Raw genomic sequence first — 18158 nt, forward strand, 5'->3', positions numbered from 1 at the left:
TCATAGCTTTGTTTTCTTTGGTTTGGGTTTTTTTGTCTTGGTGTTCAGAGGTTTGAGCTACAGGGCTCAGCACTCTGCAGGTCTGACTCATTTTCTGTTTGTTTTGTGTATTTAGATGTAAAGAAAAGTCACAGGATTCCTGTTCCCATTGTAAGTAACCTCACTACAGCAAAATATTCTGGATGCTGCATCCCTGGAAATGTTCCAGGCAAGGTTGGACAGGGCTTGGAGCAACCTGGGCTAGTGGAAATTGTCCCTGCCCATGGCAGGGGTGGGACTGGATGAGCTTCAAGATCCCTTCTCACCCAAACCATTCAGGGATTCTATAATTTTTTTTTTTTAATTCTCTTAAATCTTTAATTGATTTTCATATTTAATTCAGTTTCCCTGGGTGTGCTGGCATCAGGTGGCTCCACATGTGTCTGGACTTAGGGGCAGGGAGGGTTCCTTCTATTCATTTCCATTTCAGTATAAACCCTCCATTTCCCCATCACTTTTCTAAACCATCATTAAGTGCCCAACCCTATTTTCCTCCAACCTGTCAATGATATTCTTATTTTGATGCCCAAATAATTTACAGGCAGGAGGTGGTTGAAGGATGAGTCAAAATGACTCAGGAGCTACAAATCCTTCTCATGTAATGCTGGGTGTCCTCATCCCAGAGTGCTTCCATCTTCCTTCATCCCAGAGCTTCCATCTTCCTCCTCCCAGCCTGGGATGCAGAGCCTCCTTCCTGGGAATGGAAATAATTGGGAACTGGAAGGGTTTGTGTGGCTGAAGCAATGCTGGTGGAATATTCTTTCGTCTCTGGTTACTTTTTGGCATCCTCAGGCATTTCTAAAGCTCATCCTCAGGATTATGGAATATCCTGAGCTGGAAGGGAGCACAGGGATCATCCAGTTCAACTCCTCAACAATCCCACCCTGTGCATCCCTGGGAATGGTGTCCAAACACTCTTTGAGCTCTGGCAGGAGTTTCCCAAATGCCAGAGCTGCTGTTTGCTGACTTCCCTGATACTTGATGTGCTTCCAGCTTTGTTCTGGGTCACAGGAGGTCCTTGTGGAGTTTCTAAAATGTGCTGACACTGGAGATGAGAGGTGGTGCTTTGTGTGTGTCAGAGGACAGGCAGGAATTGTCCAGACCCCATTCCCTGACCTTCCCTGGCCTCAAAATGAATTTTAATCCCTCTGATTAAAATTTATTTTGATAATTGATTAAAATTGATAAAACTGAAAAAAGTGGGGATTTGCTGTGGCTGCCCCATCCCTGGAAGTGTCCAAGGCCAGGTTGGAGAGGGCTTGGAGAAACCTGGGCTAGTGGAAGGTGTCCCTGCCCTGGACTGGATGATCTTCAAGGTCCCTTGCCATCCAAATCCACAATTCTGTGAGTTCTGTGAGTTCTTAATGCCCTGGGCACTGTCAGCAACCAGAGATCTTCACAGGATGATATTCCAGGATTCCTGGTCCGCTTGGAATCTGGAGTGATGACTCCTACTCCTCCAGGATTAAATATTTAGGAAAAATGTGTGTGGACACATGGAATGATGAACTCCTGGGACATTTCTGTGGAATCAGCACTTGAGGCCTTTCCTGTGCCATCACTGAGAGGAAGAACCACCATGCACAGGAGATTTGAACATTCCCTTTATTGGTCACACAGATTAAATTGAGGCCTTTAGAAAACAAACAGAGTTAACCTGCAAATGTAATTACAGATCAGCTCACTCCTGTTTGCCCAGAGGCCACGTGGGATCACAGGGCTCCTGCAGGCTCTGAGATCAAAGAATCAGCTGCTTCTTGTCAGGTGTACAGTGATTTCCTACACCCCTGTTTGTCCAGTGGAATTTTCCCAGAATCACCAAAGTGGGGCTGGATTTGCAGCAGAGAACGAGCTCCTGAATGTCTCATATTTGGAATAAATGAAGGGCTCCAGTTCTCCTGAATGGCTTTTCCTGAGGTGGCATCACAGACCCTTGAGTTCAGCATTAATCAGCAGGGAATTTCCTCCAGCCTTTGTTTCCCTGACTTTACCCAGTGACTGCAGCATTTCCAGGGAAGCTGGGAATGCTTTGGACAGTGGCTCCCAATTCCCCCAGCCCAGCTGTGTCTGCTGAGCCCAGCAGGGAGGTGCCCACGCTGGTGAGCTATTCCTGGCACACAGAGTCAGCAGGAGACAGGAGCTGCACCACGGATGAGTAAGGAGCACTTGGCTTATCCACACAGGAGAGTGAGCCAGGCACTGTGCTGGGCTCACCACAGCCTTTGGATCTGAGGCTTCCTCACCATCCTGGCTGGGATTGGTTTGTAAAGCAGGAAAGACACATGGAAGGGAAAGATCAGCCAGGCTGTGTCTTCAGAACAGTGTGTTGGTCCCCAAAAGCATCCCTGATCACCCCAAAAAGTCCTGTTCCTCCTCTGAGGAGCACAACCTTCCCCAAGCCAGGCCCTCTCTCCAAGCTGGGAGAAATGGGAAGCTGAGGGGCCCGTGGGAGTTTTAGGGACAAGAAGAGCTATTTTCTTATGCTCTCTGCTATATATAGAGCCTGGCAAGCCCACAGGGCTGGAACAAGTTGCTTTTGTTGCTAAAACATCGTTTGGAAAGGCCATTTTAGGCAAGTGCTGCTGTCTGGTGCCAGCTACACTAAGCAGGTGCTGTGGCCCGAGCTTTGTCCTGGCAGGAATGTGAGGGGAACTGGAGTGAGCCAGGCACGTGCTCCCAGAGCTGCTGCTCCTTCCCTGGGAGCCTCGGAGCTTCTTCCTACTAAGGAGCTTTTGCCTCCTGGGGGGGAGCCTGTGAATCTAATTGCACCCTGGGGTGTTGGAGCAGCCAGCAGAGACCTCAGGTGTCCCCAGCTCCGTTTCAGATCCCGTCCCCTGGTGCAGATGAACTGCAGGGCTGTGCAGTGTTCAGCTGAACCCAGCCTGACCCCAGACAGCCCTCTCAGTGCACTTTGCCACGGGTGATTAGTCCATATTTGAAAGCCTTTCCTCCAGGCAGGGTGTGGAGGGAGTGGAGACATCTGGAAAATGGCAGCGACCTGGAAATGAGACGCTGAGAGCCAAGTGAATCCCTGTGCTGTTCCCATCCTTCTGCTGTGATTCCTAAGCCATTTTTGTCACACATTCCAGGGGAGCAGGAGCTCACAGACGGGGTCCTGGGGGCGTGCCCAGCTGCTGCTTCTCCTGCAGGATGGTCCCAAAGAGCCGAGCTGCTGCCATGGCACAGCCCCAGTGGATGGTGAGCCCAAAGCCGCCGTGCCCGTAGTTGTGAATCACCTGGGGGAGAAGCACAGAATCCCAGCATGGGCTGGGGAATCTCAGAGCCCTTCTTGTGCCATCCCCTGATGTGGGCAGGGACATCTCCTACAAGCCCAGGTTGCTCCAACAGATCCCTGAGCACTTCCAGGGATGGGGCAGGACATCAATCATTTGTTTGAGTGTCTCTGACATTTATCCCTGGGCTCAGAGATTCCCTCGCTGTGGTGGGGAGATGGAGAGAGGGATGATCGCAGGAACAGGGCTTGTTTATCGCTGCCCCAGGCACAATTAACACGGTGATTAATTACACGGGGCGGGTACCTCTGCCTGGCGATTCCCCAGGCGGATGCTCTCCCTCTCCAGGCGCACCGAGGGCCGTGCTGGTCTCAGCCCGCTCCACTCCCCGACGATCTTTGCCTTCTGGAAGCAAAAGCACGTCAGCACTGCACAGCATTCCTTGGAATCCCGCCAGCCAAACCTCACAGCACCAGCTGAGCCCTGAGGTGAGCAGGGACAGGAACTTCCCATCCTGCAGCAGCTCCAGGCAGAACGGTTTGGGATGGCAGTGCCAGCCTGGAGCTGAGGCAAATCCCTGTGCCAAAGCCCCACAGCACCTTTCCTGCTAATCCAGGGAATAACAGCAGCACTGGGAGTGGACACAACCCAGCCTCACCCCACAGAACCCTTCTCTAAAGGTGTGGGGACAACGGGCTGGAACTTCCCAAAGCTCTGGTTCTATACATGAGTAATTATTATCCCTACAAACCTTGTCTCAGTGCCAGCCCCAGCCCTGCCTGTCCCTCAGCCAGGTGGAAGAGCCCTAGGTGTCCATGATGGACACACAGCAACCCTGATGATGGACACACAGCAACCCTGATGATGGACACACAGCAACCCTGATGATGGACACACAGAAATCCTGATGATGGACACACAGGAACCCTGATGATGGACACACAGGAACCCTGATGATGGACACACAGAAATCCTGATGATGGACACACACAAACCCTGATGATGGACACACAGAAATCCTGATGATGGACACACACAAACCCTGATGATGGACACACACAAACCCTGATGATGGACACCCAGAAATCCTGACTCATGGAAACAGCTCCTGTACTTTGTCCCAGCACTCATTCCTGCATCCTGAGCCCCCCCAGCTCCCTGTGCCCCATGCTGGCAGTCGGGTCACCCACCTGGAGGGCTGGCAGCAGCTGGCAGCAGCTGTCCCAGATGGATTTGTGGTCCTTGGCACTGTTGTCCTCACTCCAGTTTCCGTGCTGGTAAACCCCTCCCAGGACTGTGAACTCGCTCCTGCACCAGGAACCAAAGGAGACACACAGGGCTGGTGGCTTGTCCCCAGCTGTCCCCTGTGGGGCCACCACGTGGAGTGACACTGTGTGAGTGTGGTGATGCATCCTGCTACACCCTGAACCTGCAAGATATTCCTGGTGGGAGGAACTCCCACCTGGAGCAGGCAGGGAGAGGAGCCTGCAGGTCTGCTCGTGAGCAAGTCACTCATTAAATCCTGTCAGCCCTTCTTTGTCTGGGCAAAGCAGACAGATAATTCCATCCTTATCAAACAGGTCTGCCCCTGCCTGGCTCAGCAAGAGCTGGGAGGAGCAGGATGGCTCTGGAGGGGAGCACAGAGATTGGTACTGCTGCTGCCCCAAACTCCTGTGGATTAACAGAACAAGAGGCAGGTTAAGGCTGAGGGGGCCTGGAGGTGTCTCTATGGCTGGACCCTTCCAAAACCTTGCTTGATCATTGGGAAGCACAGAAGCCAAAGGAGGGACCCTCCAGGGCTGAGCTGTCCAGCAGGGAAGGGGTGCCCTCACATGAGAACTGGATCCAGCTCTTCCTTTGGGATCAGCCCTGACAGCTCCAGCTGAAACAAGCACAGGCAGAGGAATTCATCTGAGCCTGTGATCAGGAATCACTCACAATGTGCTGCACTGGGGCTGTGAACCTGCAAAGCTCCTCTTTGCATCCTGGCTTACTGCCTGAGCCTGAAATGTGAGGACAATAGGAAGTGCCAGACATGCAGCATTCAGATGTGAAAACAAAACTTCTCCCCCAAAATATCCACTCCACTGTCAGTGTTTGGCTCTTTGGGAACTTGGCCAGGGTGGAGTTTGCCTTGGTGGGGTTTGGTCCTTGGAAAAGGACAGGACATGGCAGCACCGTGGTGCTGGGTGCTCTCTGTGCTGACTGGGAGCTCCCTCGCTTTGCTGCCCACGTCCTTCTGCTCTCCTCCCACACAGCAAGAACAGCACCAGGGATGAAGCCAGGCCTGGCAGACACAGCACGAGCCATGTCCCAGCCCAGGCTTTGGGGACAGTGGCAGAGGAATGTCACTGGTGCCAGCCAGCCCTGGTCACCTACCCTGGGATGACATAGGGCGAGTTGTAGATCCCGGATCTGAGGTCGTGAGTGATGATGAAATGCTTCACCCATGGGGCCAGCACCTGGGACATGAAAGAGAGAGTCAGAATGGGTGCCAGGCTCGGGGGACAGCAGGAGGGATGTGAGGATCCAGATATGGGACCCTCCCTTAGCTCAGTGTTCCCTGTGCTGGCTTCCCTGGGAAGATGGGAAAACCGGAGTGCAGGCAGGGAGGAGCTTTTACTCACCTGTGTTTCTCCAAATAATCACCACCTTCCCCCAAAGATTTTGTCTTTTTATTATTATGCCTCTGACCTCTCCCAGCCCTCACCCTATGGACATTCCCAGAGCTGGACCAGGAATGGGATCTGTTGGTTCCACATGAGCAGTGTTTGCTGGGAATCAGGGCCTGACCCCAGTGTGGACCCAGCCACAAGGCCATGGCTCTCCCCAGAGGGCACAGCCACTGCTCGTGGTACAGATGGGTTTTTGGGGAGCCCCAGGCCTGCCCCAGCTCACCCTGATGATCTGGCCCCGGCCAGGCTGCAGCTCTGGGTCAGGCTGCAGCTCCCCTGAGCGCATCCCACTGCAGTTCAGCACCACATCCACACCCTGGGAGAACAGCTGAGGAGAGAGGGAGCAGCACACAGGGATTATGTTCCACAGAGACACAACATTCCTGCTTCCAAACCAGCCAAGTGCTCTTTCCAACAGTCAGGAAATGGATAAAGCATAAGGGGCAGATCCAGGGCACAGCTTCTTCCCCAGCCAGCTCCTGCTGACATCCCATGTGTGCCACCAAGCCATTCCAGGGAAAGCTGCCAATCCATGCTGGATAAATGCTCTACCCCATCCTCTGTCAGCCATCCCTTAATACCCAAAACCTTTTATCTTTCCTGGTAGAATTTATTTTCTGGATTTTGGCATAGTCTTGCTGCTGTTCTCTGTCCCATCGCTCATGCCAAGGAATATCCCAGAGCAGCCCCTGCTGGATGCTGCTTCTCCCCTCTGGGATGGGGCTGTGCCCTCTGCCCTGGCTCCACATCCCCACTCACCTCCTGGAAAGACTCAACCTTCTTATGGAAAAACTTCACTCCCCTCTGCGTCAGCCTGGGAAGCAAAAGTTCATTTGTTACTGGCAAATTAAAAGGAAATGTTCAATACCAGGACACCTGCTCAGCATTAGAAATTACAGGAATAAAATCAAAGCCCAAATTCTTCCAAAAGCACTTGGATACAGCTCCAAGTATCCCATTACTTTGATTTTTGTCATGCAAAAATTACACTCCTGGGCTCACTGTTAATGTGTTACCCCACTGGGGCATTGAACAGGAATTCCAGAACCTCTTCCCAGGGATGGATCTCTGCCCACCCTATCCTGATGGGCAGGATGAAAATCCACACCTGCAGCCAGAGGAAGCAGGAGCAGCTGCACTCACTCACCTGTTGGTGAGCCAGGGCAGGTAACTCCTGCCCTCCAGCATCAGCGCCGTGTTGAACCAGCCATGGCTGAAAGAGGAGGAGAGGAGGCTGTGAGCACCTGCAGGAGCCTCCTGCCCCAACATTCCTGACAGCCACCGTGGCTCTGGGACCCCAAATCCCCCTGGGACCCTCCTCACATGAGTGCATGATTTTCCCTCCCTTTTTACAGCATAAAACACCTTCTGGTTTTCCTCTCCTGTTTTGACATTGAGGTAAGAGAGGAGCCTGAATGGTTTCTATGCTGGGCCATTTGAGCTGTTGCTTACTTATTTGAAGGGAAGCATTTTTAAAGAAGTGAGGACGTTTCAACACCTGCAGTTCCTTGTCCCACTTCATCCTGCCAGGGCTGTATTCAGGAGGTATCCAGGACTGTCCTACCTGAGTCTCCAAAAAACAAACTGAAAAATACCTGTAACCAGGGAAGAGTTCCAGTTCTTTTGGTGTCAAGTGCCTGAATCCCAGGACAATGTTCTTCCAGGATGGGTCCTGAAGAGAAAGAGCTGAGATCATTAATGAGCCGAGAATAATGTCCTGAAATCATTAATGAGCTGGGAAATAATGTCCTGAGATCATGAATGAGCTGGCATCACCGTGGGACAGGAGCCATGGGACACAGCCCATGCCAGAGGGACACAGCTGGATGTGCAGCTGCCAGCACAGCTGGACAGGCTCTGTCACTCCCACTCTCCCATTGGATCCTCACACCAATATTGCCTCAGGAGCACAGAAAACACCACGTCCCAAGGCAAATTTGGAAATATTGGGAAGGGCTGGCTGGAAGAAGCACAGCTCCTGGAACCCTCCCCAGCCCAGGCTGTGACCTGCTCCTTCCTTCCTTACCGGCGGTGGCTCCCTGAACAGGTTGTAGCCAGAAATGAGGAAAAGTCCCATTTCCTTGGCCGCTGGGGAGTGCAGCTGCCCCAGGAGGTGATCGAACGTCTCTTTATTCCAGAGCCTGGCGTGAGAATGGGACAGTGGTGGCTCTGCCAGCCCCATGGAGCTGTGCCAGGGCAGCTCATGGCGCACAGGGAGAGGGGACAGGGACCATCCTCATCCTCCTGCCTTACGTCTCCTGCAGGTTGCCGCGGTCGCTCACGTAGGGCTGCCACAGCCCGGCTGCCCCGTCGCTGGTGGTGTGGGGGGTGAAGTGGTCGGCGTAGATCTCCAGCTGCAGGGAGGGCAGCAGGCCCTGGAACTGCTCCTGGATGCACAGGGCGCTGGAGAGCCCGATCACCCCGGCCCCGATGACGGCTACACGCATGGCTGCGGCTCCGAGGGCACGGCTGGGGCTGCGGGAGGAGCTGGGGACACCACGGGGGAGCGTCAGCTCCTGCGGGAGCTCAGCTACACTGCCAGAGCGGCAGGGAAGGGCTGAGCTCCTCGTGGTTCATTCTTGTAAAGCCTCCCAGCCCTCCTCAAGCTCTGATCCAGGAATCATGGATGGGGATTGTGGTTCCTCACGGTGTCTCCACCCATGGATGTGCCAGCAGAAGAGCTGCGGCGTGGCTGGCATGGGTGCACTGCTGGCACAAGGAGCTCCAGGTGTGTGATGCCCCAGGGATCCTCCTGTGTGTCCCACCAGCCACAGGGATGCTGGAGCACCCACCACAGCTCCATTTCCCAAGGGACACGGTGAACCCTCCACTCCCAGTGACCCAACCCTGCTCCGAGTGGGCACGGGTGAAAAAGATGGGAAGCAGCAGTTGTTTCCCAGGGAGCAATGCCAGCTGTGATGGGTGCAAGGTTGGATCCTCACACCATTGTCACCCACAGGGCTGCACAGGAGGGTGGCTGTGCCACCACCCCAAACCCTTCCAGGCACAGCTGGGAGGGTGGCTGTGGGTAACTTCTGGCTGCAAATCAGAGAATCACAGAATCCCAGAATCACAGAATCTCAGAATTCACACAATCACACAATCACTGGGTTGGAAGAGACCTTCAAGATCGTTGAGTCCAACCCAGCCCAAACACCTCAGCTCAACCCTGGCCCCCAGTGCCACATCCAGGCTCTGTTAAACACACCCAGGGATGGTGACTCCACCACCTCCCCGGGCAGCCATTCCAGAACTTTATCACGCTTTCCATAAAAAACTTTTTCCTGATATCCAGCCTGTATTTCCCTTGGTGCAGCTTGAGACTGTGGTTCTGTCAGTTCCTGGAGAAAGAGCCCAACCCCGTCATACTAAAACAACCTTTCAGGGAGTTGTAGAGAGTGATAAGGTCACCCCTGAGTCTCCTTTTCTCCAGGCTAAACACCCCCAGCTCCCTCAGGGGTTCCTCACAGAGTTTGTGTTCCCAGCCCCTCACCAGCTCTGTTGCCTCCTCTGGATGTGCTCCAGAGTCTCAATGTCCTCCCCAAACTGAGGGGCCAGAGCTGGACACAGCTGCAGCCCCTCTCCATCCTCTGGTTCCCTCCTGACAGCACTTTCCTGCCTTGGAAAAGCCCTGTGGTCACTCCTGTGCAGGGAGTGGACAAAAACCAGTGTGGGGAAGAGCTGGGGGTGCAGATCCTTGGCTGGTTCTGGGAGCAGGAATAAATTCCAGCCTACAGGGTTTTCTTTTTTTTTGGCCAAGGTGAAGTCCAGCATCTCTGCTGTGACAACAGGGGGGTGACATTTGCCAGGATGGAGGGATGAGTCATTGGAATGGCACAGTGGGAGCTGCTTCCCATCTGCCATGGTTTTATAACCCTCAGGACGCAGGGTCACCTCCTCCACCAGGGACAGGGACTCGCCCCAGCTGCCCCTGCAGCGCCAGCTGAGGAGGATCTGCCAAAAAATAATGGGAATGCACATTTTCCACCAGTTTACCTGCAGAGTGTGGGGTCCCTGGAGCTGTCAGTGCCGTGTCCAGAGGCTTCAGAGTCAGAGTTGTTGCAGCTCAGCAGGGCAAGGTCTGAGTGTCCAGGGCAACAGGACCAAAGTCTGCCCTCGCTCTGGGAGGTGGAGTTGCCACGTGATGCCACTGGCAGGAGGCCCCAGAGCCATGGAAAACGGGGTCACCACCATCCATGGCAAAGTGCCACCCCTGCCTCTTGTCTCCATGGTGAGCACTGGCACACCAGGACACAGGGATGTGTTTGTGGGCATGGTCCTGGAGGTCTTTTCCAGCAGCAGTGATTCTGTGACTTCCCGGGATGTGGATTTGCAGAACCCCTTAGATTGGACAAGAGGACTGAGGTCAACCTTTGACTGATCACCATCTTGTCAACTAGACCACAGCACTAATGTCACATGCAGTTGCTTTTTGAACACAAAATTCCTGTGGGATTTGGATAAATTGAGTGCTTCTGGCTCAGTTTTTGAGTAGGAAGAGAGGCTGAGGGCATCAGGATTGTTCAGCCTGGAAAAGAGAAGGCATTGAAGGGACCTAATTGTGGCCTTCCAGTACCTGAAGGCAGCCGGATGGAAAAATGGAGAGTGATTATTTACAAGGGCCTGGAGTGACAGGACAAGAAGGAACAGCTTCCCACTGCCAGAGGCCAGGGTTAGATGGGATATTGGGAAGAAATTCCTCCCTGTGAGGTTGGGCAGGCCCTGGCTCAGACTGCCTAGAGAAGCTGTGGCTGCCTGGGAATGTCCCAGGTCAGGTCAGATGGAGTTTGGAGCAACCTGGGATAGTGGAATGTGTCCCTGCCATGGAATGGGATATTGGGGGCGGGATTCGGGGTGGGATGGGCCGGGAAGCCCCGCCCAGCACCGCAAATGAGCCCCGCCCATGGAGGGAAGCTCCTCCCACTCCAGCCCCGCCCTTTCCCTCGCAGGCGCCGCCCCGGGCCCGCCCCTTCCCGGCGCGAGGGGGAGGCGGCCGCAGCCCCGCAGCTGCAGCCATGGCGCTGGTCACCCTGCAGCGCTCGCCGACCCCCAGCGCCGCCTCCTCGGCCAGCACGAGCGAGGTGAGCGGGGACGGCATGGGCAGGGACGGGGAGGGAACGGGAGGGTGAGCCCCGGGAGCGGCGGCGGCGGATGGGGAGCGGGGAGGGGCGGGGTGAGGCCCCGCTCGGGGCCAAGCCCCTGCAGCCCCCCCAGCATCTCATAACCCAGAGCTTCTGGCTCCATCACCCTCATGGTTCCGGCCTCACGGCTCTGGCCTTTCACAGCTTTCCCCTTCCAGCCCCTGGTTCCACCCCCTCGCGGCCCCTTGGCCCTCCACAGCCACTTGTCCCCTGTTTCATCCCCCCGCATTCCCATGGCCTGACTTCCGACAGCCCCCTGGCACCGGCTCAGCCCCTCACAGGCTCCCCAGCCCCTGCTTTCAGGCCCTTCGCAGGCGCTGGTCCCTCATGGCTCCCAGCCCTACAGACCCTGGTCCCCCATAGCCCCTTCCCCCCAGCCTTCCTCCCCTCACAACCCCCACCAGCCCCCGGCCCAGCTCAGCCCCTCGGGGCCCTCACCCCATCCCCTCTCATAGCCCCCGATGCTGCCCAGCCCCAGCCTTTTGATGCTGCCGGGCTGAGCCAGGCCTGCCATCCCCCCACACACATCCCCATTCCCCTGTAACTGTCCCCCCATTCCAGCCCTCAGCTGGCAGGGAGCCTGAGCTCCCTAAACCCTGGGGCAGCCTGCTTCACCTCTCTCACGGCAGGTAAATCTCTGGGCAGAGTGCTGGGCCTGTCTGCATGGAGCAGCTGTGCTGGCCCTTGTCCCTGCTTGGCATCCCAGAGCTGCCAGCACCTCCTGCCCCAGGGATGCTCTGCTTTGCCCTGTGGTATCCCTCTGTCCGTGGCACCACCGTTCCCCACATCTGCTGCCCCTCTGGAAATTCACACCAGCCCTTCCCCAAGGTGACCGTTGTCATTTCTCCAGGAGCAGCTCCCATCCTGCTCCACCCCGCACCTCTGCCACTCCTCACACCTCACACCTCTCCTTCCCCCAGCTCTGCTGCTCCAGGACCTGCACCTGCCACTTCACCTCCCCCATGGTGCCATCCGTGTCCTGCTGGCCTGGCACTGCGTGTCCCAGCCCTGCTGCACACCTCCTCCACTCCTGTGCCCCAGGAATGCCCTCTCCTGCCTCTGCCCAGCCTTGGCCTTCTGCTTCCCCCCACACAGCTCCCACGTGCCATCCAAACAGCTGCACCTCCAGTTTCTCTTGCTTCTCACCTTTTTCCCTCCTAACCCATCTCCTTTGTGACCCTCAAAGACAGGCCTGGTGTTTCCCTGCACATCCTCTCCCCCCCAAGCTTCTTTCCTTTGATGTTCACTGCCCTTGGCTTCGCTCTGTCCCCTCTCCTGCCAGGTAAACAATCCTATTTGTCACCTGTCAGGTCCCTGTGACTCCCCCGATTAGCTGGGCTGAGGGGGGAGCAGAGGGGGGAGCCACAAAGCTCCCAGGTTCTCCCTGGCCCCAGGGGCTGCAGGGACCCAGTTTGGGCCATGCTGTGCCAACTGTGGAGCTTGGAGATGTGAGCTGCACTTTTTGAAGGAGTTTTCAGAAGGAATTTTGTGGGGTCTGGTTTAGACAAAGTCTTAAACAAGACCTAGTCTAGAGAGATGAAAATGAGCTGTAACCCCAGAGCAGGCAGTGGAATTAGACTGGATTTAACTGGTGCAGGTGGGAGAGGAGGCAAAGCAGGCCTTGCCATGTACATCTGTCTTAGGCATTGCTTTGTGGCAGAGCTGCTGCTAGTGATTGAATTTTCTGTGGGGTGACCGTACAGTTCTCCTTTTTCCTCCTAAAAATGCTGCCCCAAATTTGCCACCAGGTGTTGTCCATGGCAGGGCACTCACAGCTCAGCTGTGCTGTGGTGGCTCCCAAAGGAAGACACTGAGTCCTGATAGAATGGGCTCTTCTGGCATGGAATAAAATTATGATTTCCAGATTCTTTTTCCAGGTTCAGCATGTTGTTTTTTGTAAAGTTAATTTAAAGAAAAATCCCATAAAAACTGCCAGCCTGGTTCTGTTCTTTTAGGATCTTTCTTGCAAGGAAAGTCAGGGTAAATTTGGGCTTTTAGCTGAATAATTAGTAGAAGATATTTTAATGGGAAATGATGGCCACACATCCTTGCTGATTGTGGCTGTGCTACTGTGGTCTCTCCTAACTCAGGAGCCCAGAGGAATTTATAAAATGGATGCTGCTGCCTTGACATAGTGAGCCATAAACTCTTAGGTGAGAGTGGTTCACACACACGTGCAAACTTGCCCTGCTCGTGCATCTCCCTTGCACACATCTCCCACTCCCCTGGTCCTCCAGAGTGGCCACGCTCAGCACAGGCCCCAGGGAGGGTCTGCCCATGGTGCATGAGCAGCTCCAGAGCATCTCCACAGTGTGTGGTGCCCCCCAAACCCTGCCAGCTCCCAGGGGTGCTCTGAGCAGCACAGGACAGGCCAGGAGGGCTCGGCCTTGCTGCTGCCTCACTTTGGTTTTCCTGCAGTTTTTAGTAGAAAATACAGAGAAAGTCAGCTTTGGTAACAGCTTAGCCGCTGCAGGAGAGGAGCCCACAGCAGCTCCAGGCCCAGCCCTGCTACTGAGCCCCAGCTGACGACATCCCAGAGTCATCATCCTCACAGTCACGTTTGTTTAAAAAGGGAAAAAAAGTTTTTCTCCCCTTTGTTGCTACGTGACGGCCCCAAACAAAAACAGGAGGGTGACCCTGCAAAGGTCCCAAACCTGCCAGACCTCCAGACCTTCCCAGGGCTGGGGGATCTGCCCGTGGGGGCTCTGGGGCTTGGGGTGCTCTGGGGCCCTGCTGCAGCCCAGCTCTGCACTGTAAACAGACTAAAAATAGCCGTGGTATGCTCCTCACCCTCTGCCGGGTCAGTCGGGACAGCCTTGTGCATCTCCCTCCTCCAGAGGCCGCAGCTCCAATATCCGGCCTCTGCTCTTGCATTTGCAGGATTTCTCCCCCCTGGCTTTACTTGGTTCTCACAGATTGTCAGCAGAGCAGCTCCTGTGCCCTGCAGCCTCCCAAATCCTGACTTGAGAGGATGGGGAGTGATCCAGGTCCCCTCATCCCTCCAGAGCTCCAGTCTTGAACATTTGAAATGGTGCAAAACTTGTACAAAACCACCTGGAAACAAGTAACTCTTCCAGGGACCTTTATTTGAATCCTTTATTTGTGGGTTCTGAGCAACCAGGATGTTCCCCAAGAGTCAGCACTGATGGAGCCTGATTCCTGCAAGGCTTGTGTCCCCCCAGCTTTGTCAGGATCAGGTGTGTTGTGAGTGTGAAGGATTTCATGTGAAGTCCCTGCTTTGCTTTTTGGGCCCAAATCTTCTCCCAGCACAGCCCTGCTCTCCAGGGGATGCTCCCAGCCCTTTCTCCTCTGCACTCACACAGAACCAAAGCAGAACTATCTCAGAGCCTGTTGTTTTGGTTGCTTTTTATTGTCAGCTCTGGATGCAATTAACCCCAACTCTGCTTTTCTCTGATGAGGAATTTTGTCTAAAAGCTACTCGGGAACTTGAAGGGAATGACTGCAGAGCATGACTCTGTGAAAATGCTTGGGTTTGGAAGCAGGCTGAGGTCACACTTCTCTTTTGAGGAGACTCAATAAAAGTGTAGTGTCACCTGAGCAGCCAGATTTGCTTCAAGGGGGGCTTTCCCCAAGTGCCTGGTGCAGAAGTGCCAATTTTGGTCCACTCCTGCCACCAAAGCAGCGTGTTCCCTTGCAAGGCAGCAGGCAGAGTGTGACAGTATTCACAGGGGTCTCAGGTTGAGGGAAGAAACAAGGATTTGACTCTGTGTTTCAGAAGGCTTGATTTTTTATTTTATGATATATATTACATTAAAACCATATTAAAAGAATAGAACAAAAAACTGCCTCAGAAAGCTGGCTAAGAATAGAATAATAAAGAATGATAATAAAAGCTTGTGGCTCGGGCTCTCTGTCTGAGCCAGCTGAGCTGTGATTAGCTATTAATTAGAAACAACTAACATAAGCTAATCAAAGATCTACTTGTTGCATTCCACAGGAGCAGATAATCAATGCTTACATTTTGTTCCTGAGGCCTCTCAGCTTCTCAGGAGGAAAAATCCTGCGACAGCAGAGGACATGCATTGTCCCAACGTGGGGACACGTGTGCCAGCACAGGTGGAGGTGGAACCTTGTCCTGCTTTGTGCTCCCTGGAGCTGCACATCAGGGACATTCCCAGGGAGCACTTTTGGCCGTGTCTTGGTGCTTGGGACACCCCAGTGTTGGTTATTCGTGGCTGCCAGCTGCTGCCCTCACGTGTGCGCGCGGTGGCAGCGAGGTGTGCGCCGGTGACGTCGGGGCTGGCGCTCCGCACAGCGCTCTGTGCTCCAGGACCAGCTTGCAGGATTAGAGCCTAATAGCCTGAAAATCCCCCTGAGCCCCTTTGTCACCCGGCGCCGGGTGCTGGTGCCATACAGGACTAGGGAGTGTCATTTCATTTAGCCCTGGCCCCAGGAGGAAAAACGCTGCAGGAAACAGCCCCTCACACCCTGTTGGTGCAGAGATTTTATTTATTTTATTTAAAATAACCAACCTGTAACTCTTGTGTCCTTTCCTCCCCTCAGGCAGAGGCTGGCAGTGATGAAGAGCGTAGACTGAATGTGAGGTAAGCTGAACTGTTGGGCTCTAAGTTTGCACTGTTGTTAATTGTCTGCCCAGCATCTGAGTCCTGACTCTGCAGAGATCCCCTTGCCTAGAGGATCCCCTCCAGGTGTTTTTGCAGAGAGCTGAGCCTGGGGATGCTCTCTGCCTCATCAGTTTTAAGATGAGCATTGAACAAGATGAAAGAATAAAAGAGTTTGTGATCCTTTTTTCCCCTCCTGAGAAGACCCTGGAAAATTCCTGGTCAGCTCTGGCCACAGCACTTTGGTGTTATCGCAGCATCTCTGGCTCTGCTGCTGCTCCCTGAGGCTGGGGCTCCACTCAGGAAGGGGCTCTGCTCCCAGGGTGGGGAGAGGAGAACTCTGCTCATTCCTGGCTGTTATCTACCAGGAATTTTCCTCCTTGGGGTCGTGCAGAGCCACTGTGTTCATGTGAGGGTAAGAAAGGGCTGAGCTGTCCTGCCAGAGAAGAGAGAGGCTCCTCTTGCTGACATTGTGCAGATCTAAAGTGGTGACACAAGCTTATGTGCCAGGGCCCTGGCTAATGGGCTCTGAGTAATGCTGTGGATGGCTCACTCCAAGCCTGGCTCTTGCAGGCAGCTCTTCCCCTCTAACCTGCAAACCACAGCCCAGGGGAGCAGTGGAAAGGCACAGCAGTCACTTCTCAGTCTCTTCTCCTTGTCCCTCCTTCCTGCTTTCCTTATCCCGGCTTCAGGAAAAGCAAAGCAAGTGAAGTCAGAGAGCAGAAAGCAGGACAGCTCATGGACAGAGGAGGAAATTGTTGGAGTTTTTTATTTCTGAGTTTTGGGATGGTGTCTCCTGGCTGCAGCCTGCCTGGGAGGCCTGGAATTCCCTGGCTGTCCTGTGTGCACACACAGAAGTGCTGTGTGTCTGCTCTGTGTGCTCTCCTGTGTGTATGAGCATTTCATGGCTGTCTGTAATGCCATTTGAGAGCTGACCCTGTGGGGAATGGATTTTGTATTGATGAAATCAAAATTCAGGGTTCCTTGTTCTGCTCCTTGTACAATGCAAGGCCCAGCAGGAGCTTGAACAGCCACAGAACCTTAATTCTTGTGCTTTTCCCCATGTGGTATTAAACAGTTACATGTAACCAAGCAGGATGGCAGCCTCCTCCTTTGGATATACAGTTCTGTGCTGAAAGAGAAAATACAACTTTATCCTCTTCCCTCAAATGGTGTCACTGTACAAACAAATCCTGGTGAGACACCTTGGGTCTGTCTGTCTGTCTGTCATCCACCCCTGACCAGAGCCACCAGGAGTGTGGATGCACTTAGAGCAGGCTTAAAGGCTGCTGCTTTTCTCCTGGCTGTTGAACAAAGCTGCAGCCCTGACGTTGGACACTGAGATCCCATGAGCTTCCCCTGTCCTTCAGTCTCCTGGGGCTGCTCTTTCGTATACGATTGTCAGGATAAGAATCTGGTAATTAAATAGCCAGACAGAGCTGGAGAATCAGATGGCTCTCATGCACAGCCTCTGCTGTCCTCAGGGGGAAACACTGCCAAGAGCTGCAGCAAATATGCAGACATAACTCAGATGATGAATGGAGCTCCTGTTGGTTTGGTGGGTTTATCCTGTCCCCTTCCCTGCCCTGCTGAGACTCTGCCCGGTGCCCAGGGGGTGGCAGAGTTGTTCAACTTCATTGTGCTCTGAAAAATCCCTGCAGCATGGGCTGTGCTGGTGTTTGTGCCTCCTTCAGTCCTGGTCTAGCCTTGGTGACAGCTGGGCTTTGTCACACGTGCCCTGAGCATGAGGGTCAGCAGTCCAGCCCCTGGCTCTGCAGACTTTGGAGATCTAAGGGTGAAGGGAAAGGAAGGATTGTTGGAAACACATCCCCAGCATGCTGCCAGCTCAAGCTGTGTTTCATCAATGCAGGATGGCTGTGCTAGTACACATTTCTGACATCATGTATTCATCTGCCTGCTGAACAATTATTTTTGTTCATTCCAAAACATTCTGGGATTTTCATTTGAGGTTGCATAGTTGGATCTGGCTCCTTGAGCCATCTGATTGTTTTCTTGGAGGAACAGGTCTGTATCTGATGTTGCACCCAGCCATGTCTTGCTGCTCCCTGGTTATCCTTCCTTATGGTTTCTGTCATTCCAAAATGCTTTTCTTTCTCCCTGGAACAGCTTCTACCCCAGAACAGACCAAGGGGACATGCTCTAGCTTCAAAGATATTGCTGCTGTCCACATTTTCTTAGGCATTAATCTGCTTTTAGCTCTGTTACCAAAAATTTTCTGGAAGCTTTGGCAATGTAACATCCACACCGCTCCCAGCAGGCAGCCAGGAGTTTGTATTGCTCCCTGAGGGTAAAGACTGAGAGCAGAAGGAAAAATAAGAGATCTGAGAGCCCTGTTGGGCTCAGTGGAGCCAGGAGCTGCACGTCTGAGCTGTGTTACCAGTGTCTGCTCAAACCTTCCCTCCTGGAGAACCATCAGGGAGATGCTGTGGCTTGGTCCCTTTTTTCCCCTACTGGTGCAGTGCACCC

General features: G+C 53.8%; 2 protein-coding genes across 2 annotated transcripts in view; one reads left to right on the forward strand and one right to left on the reverse strand.

Annotated features, from left to right (window-relative positions):
* Positions 1–1630: 1630 nt before the first annotated feature.
* DAO (D-amino acid oxidase) lies at positions 1631–10076 on the reverse strand. The gene is made up of 11 exons (XM_063172876.1): positions 9944–10076; positions 8201–8434; positions 7974–8088; positions 7543–7619; positions 7095–7160; positions 6707–6761; positions 6171–6275; positions 5652–5734; positions 4463–4580; positions 3579–3677; positions 1631–3275 (listed from the first exon to the last, which is right to left on the reverse strand). The coding sequence occupies exons 2-11, from the start codon at positions 8392–8394 to the stop codon at positions 3141–3143; spliced, it is 1047 nt and encodes a 348-aa protein (XP_063028946.1). The 5' UTR covers positions 8395–8434; positions 9944–10076; the 3' UTR covers positions 1631–3140.
* An 871-nt stretch (positions 10077–10947) lies between these two features.
* SSH1 (slingshot protein phosphatase 1) overlaps positions 10948–18158 on the forward strand; it is a 34915-nt gene continuing 27704 nt past the window's right edge. Inside the window, exons 1-2 of the mRNA XM_063172883.1 lie at positions 10948–11028; positions 15613–15653. Of these exons, the coding sequence (XP_063028953.1) occupies positions 10963–11028; positions 15613–15653 (107 nt within the window). The 5' untranslated portion in view covers positions 10948–10962. The remainder of the gene's footprint in view (positions 11029–15612; positions 15654–18158) is intronic.

The sequence above is a fragment of the Melospiza melodia genome, chromosome 20, assembly GCF_035770615.1.
Source record: "Melospiza melodia melodia isolate bMelMel2 chromosome 20, bMelMel2.pri, whole genome shotgun sequence".
NCBI lineage: Eukaryota > Metazoa > Chordata > Aves > Passeriformes > Passerellidae > Melospiza > Melospiza melodia.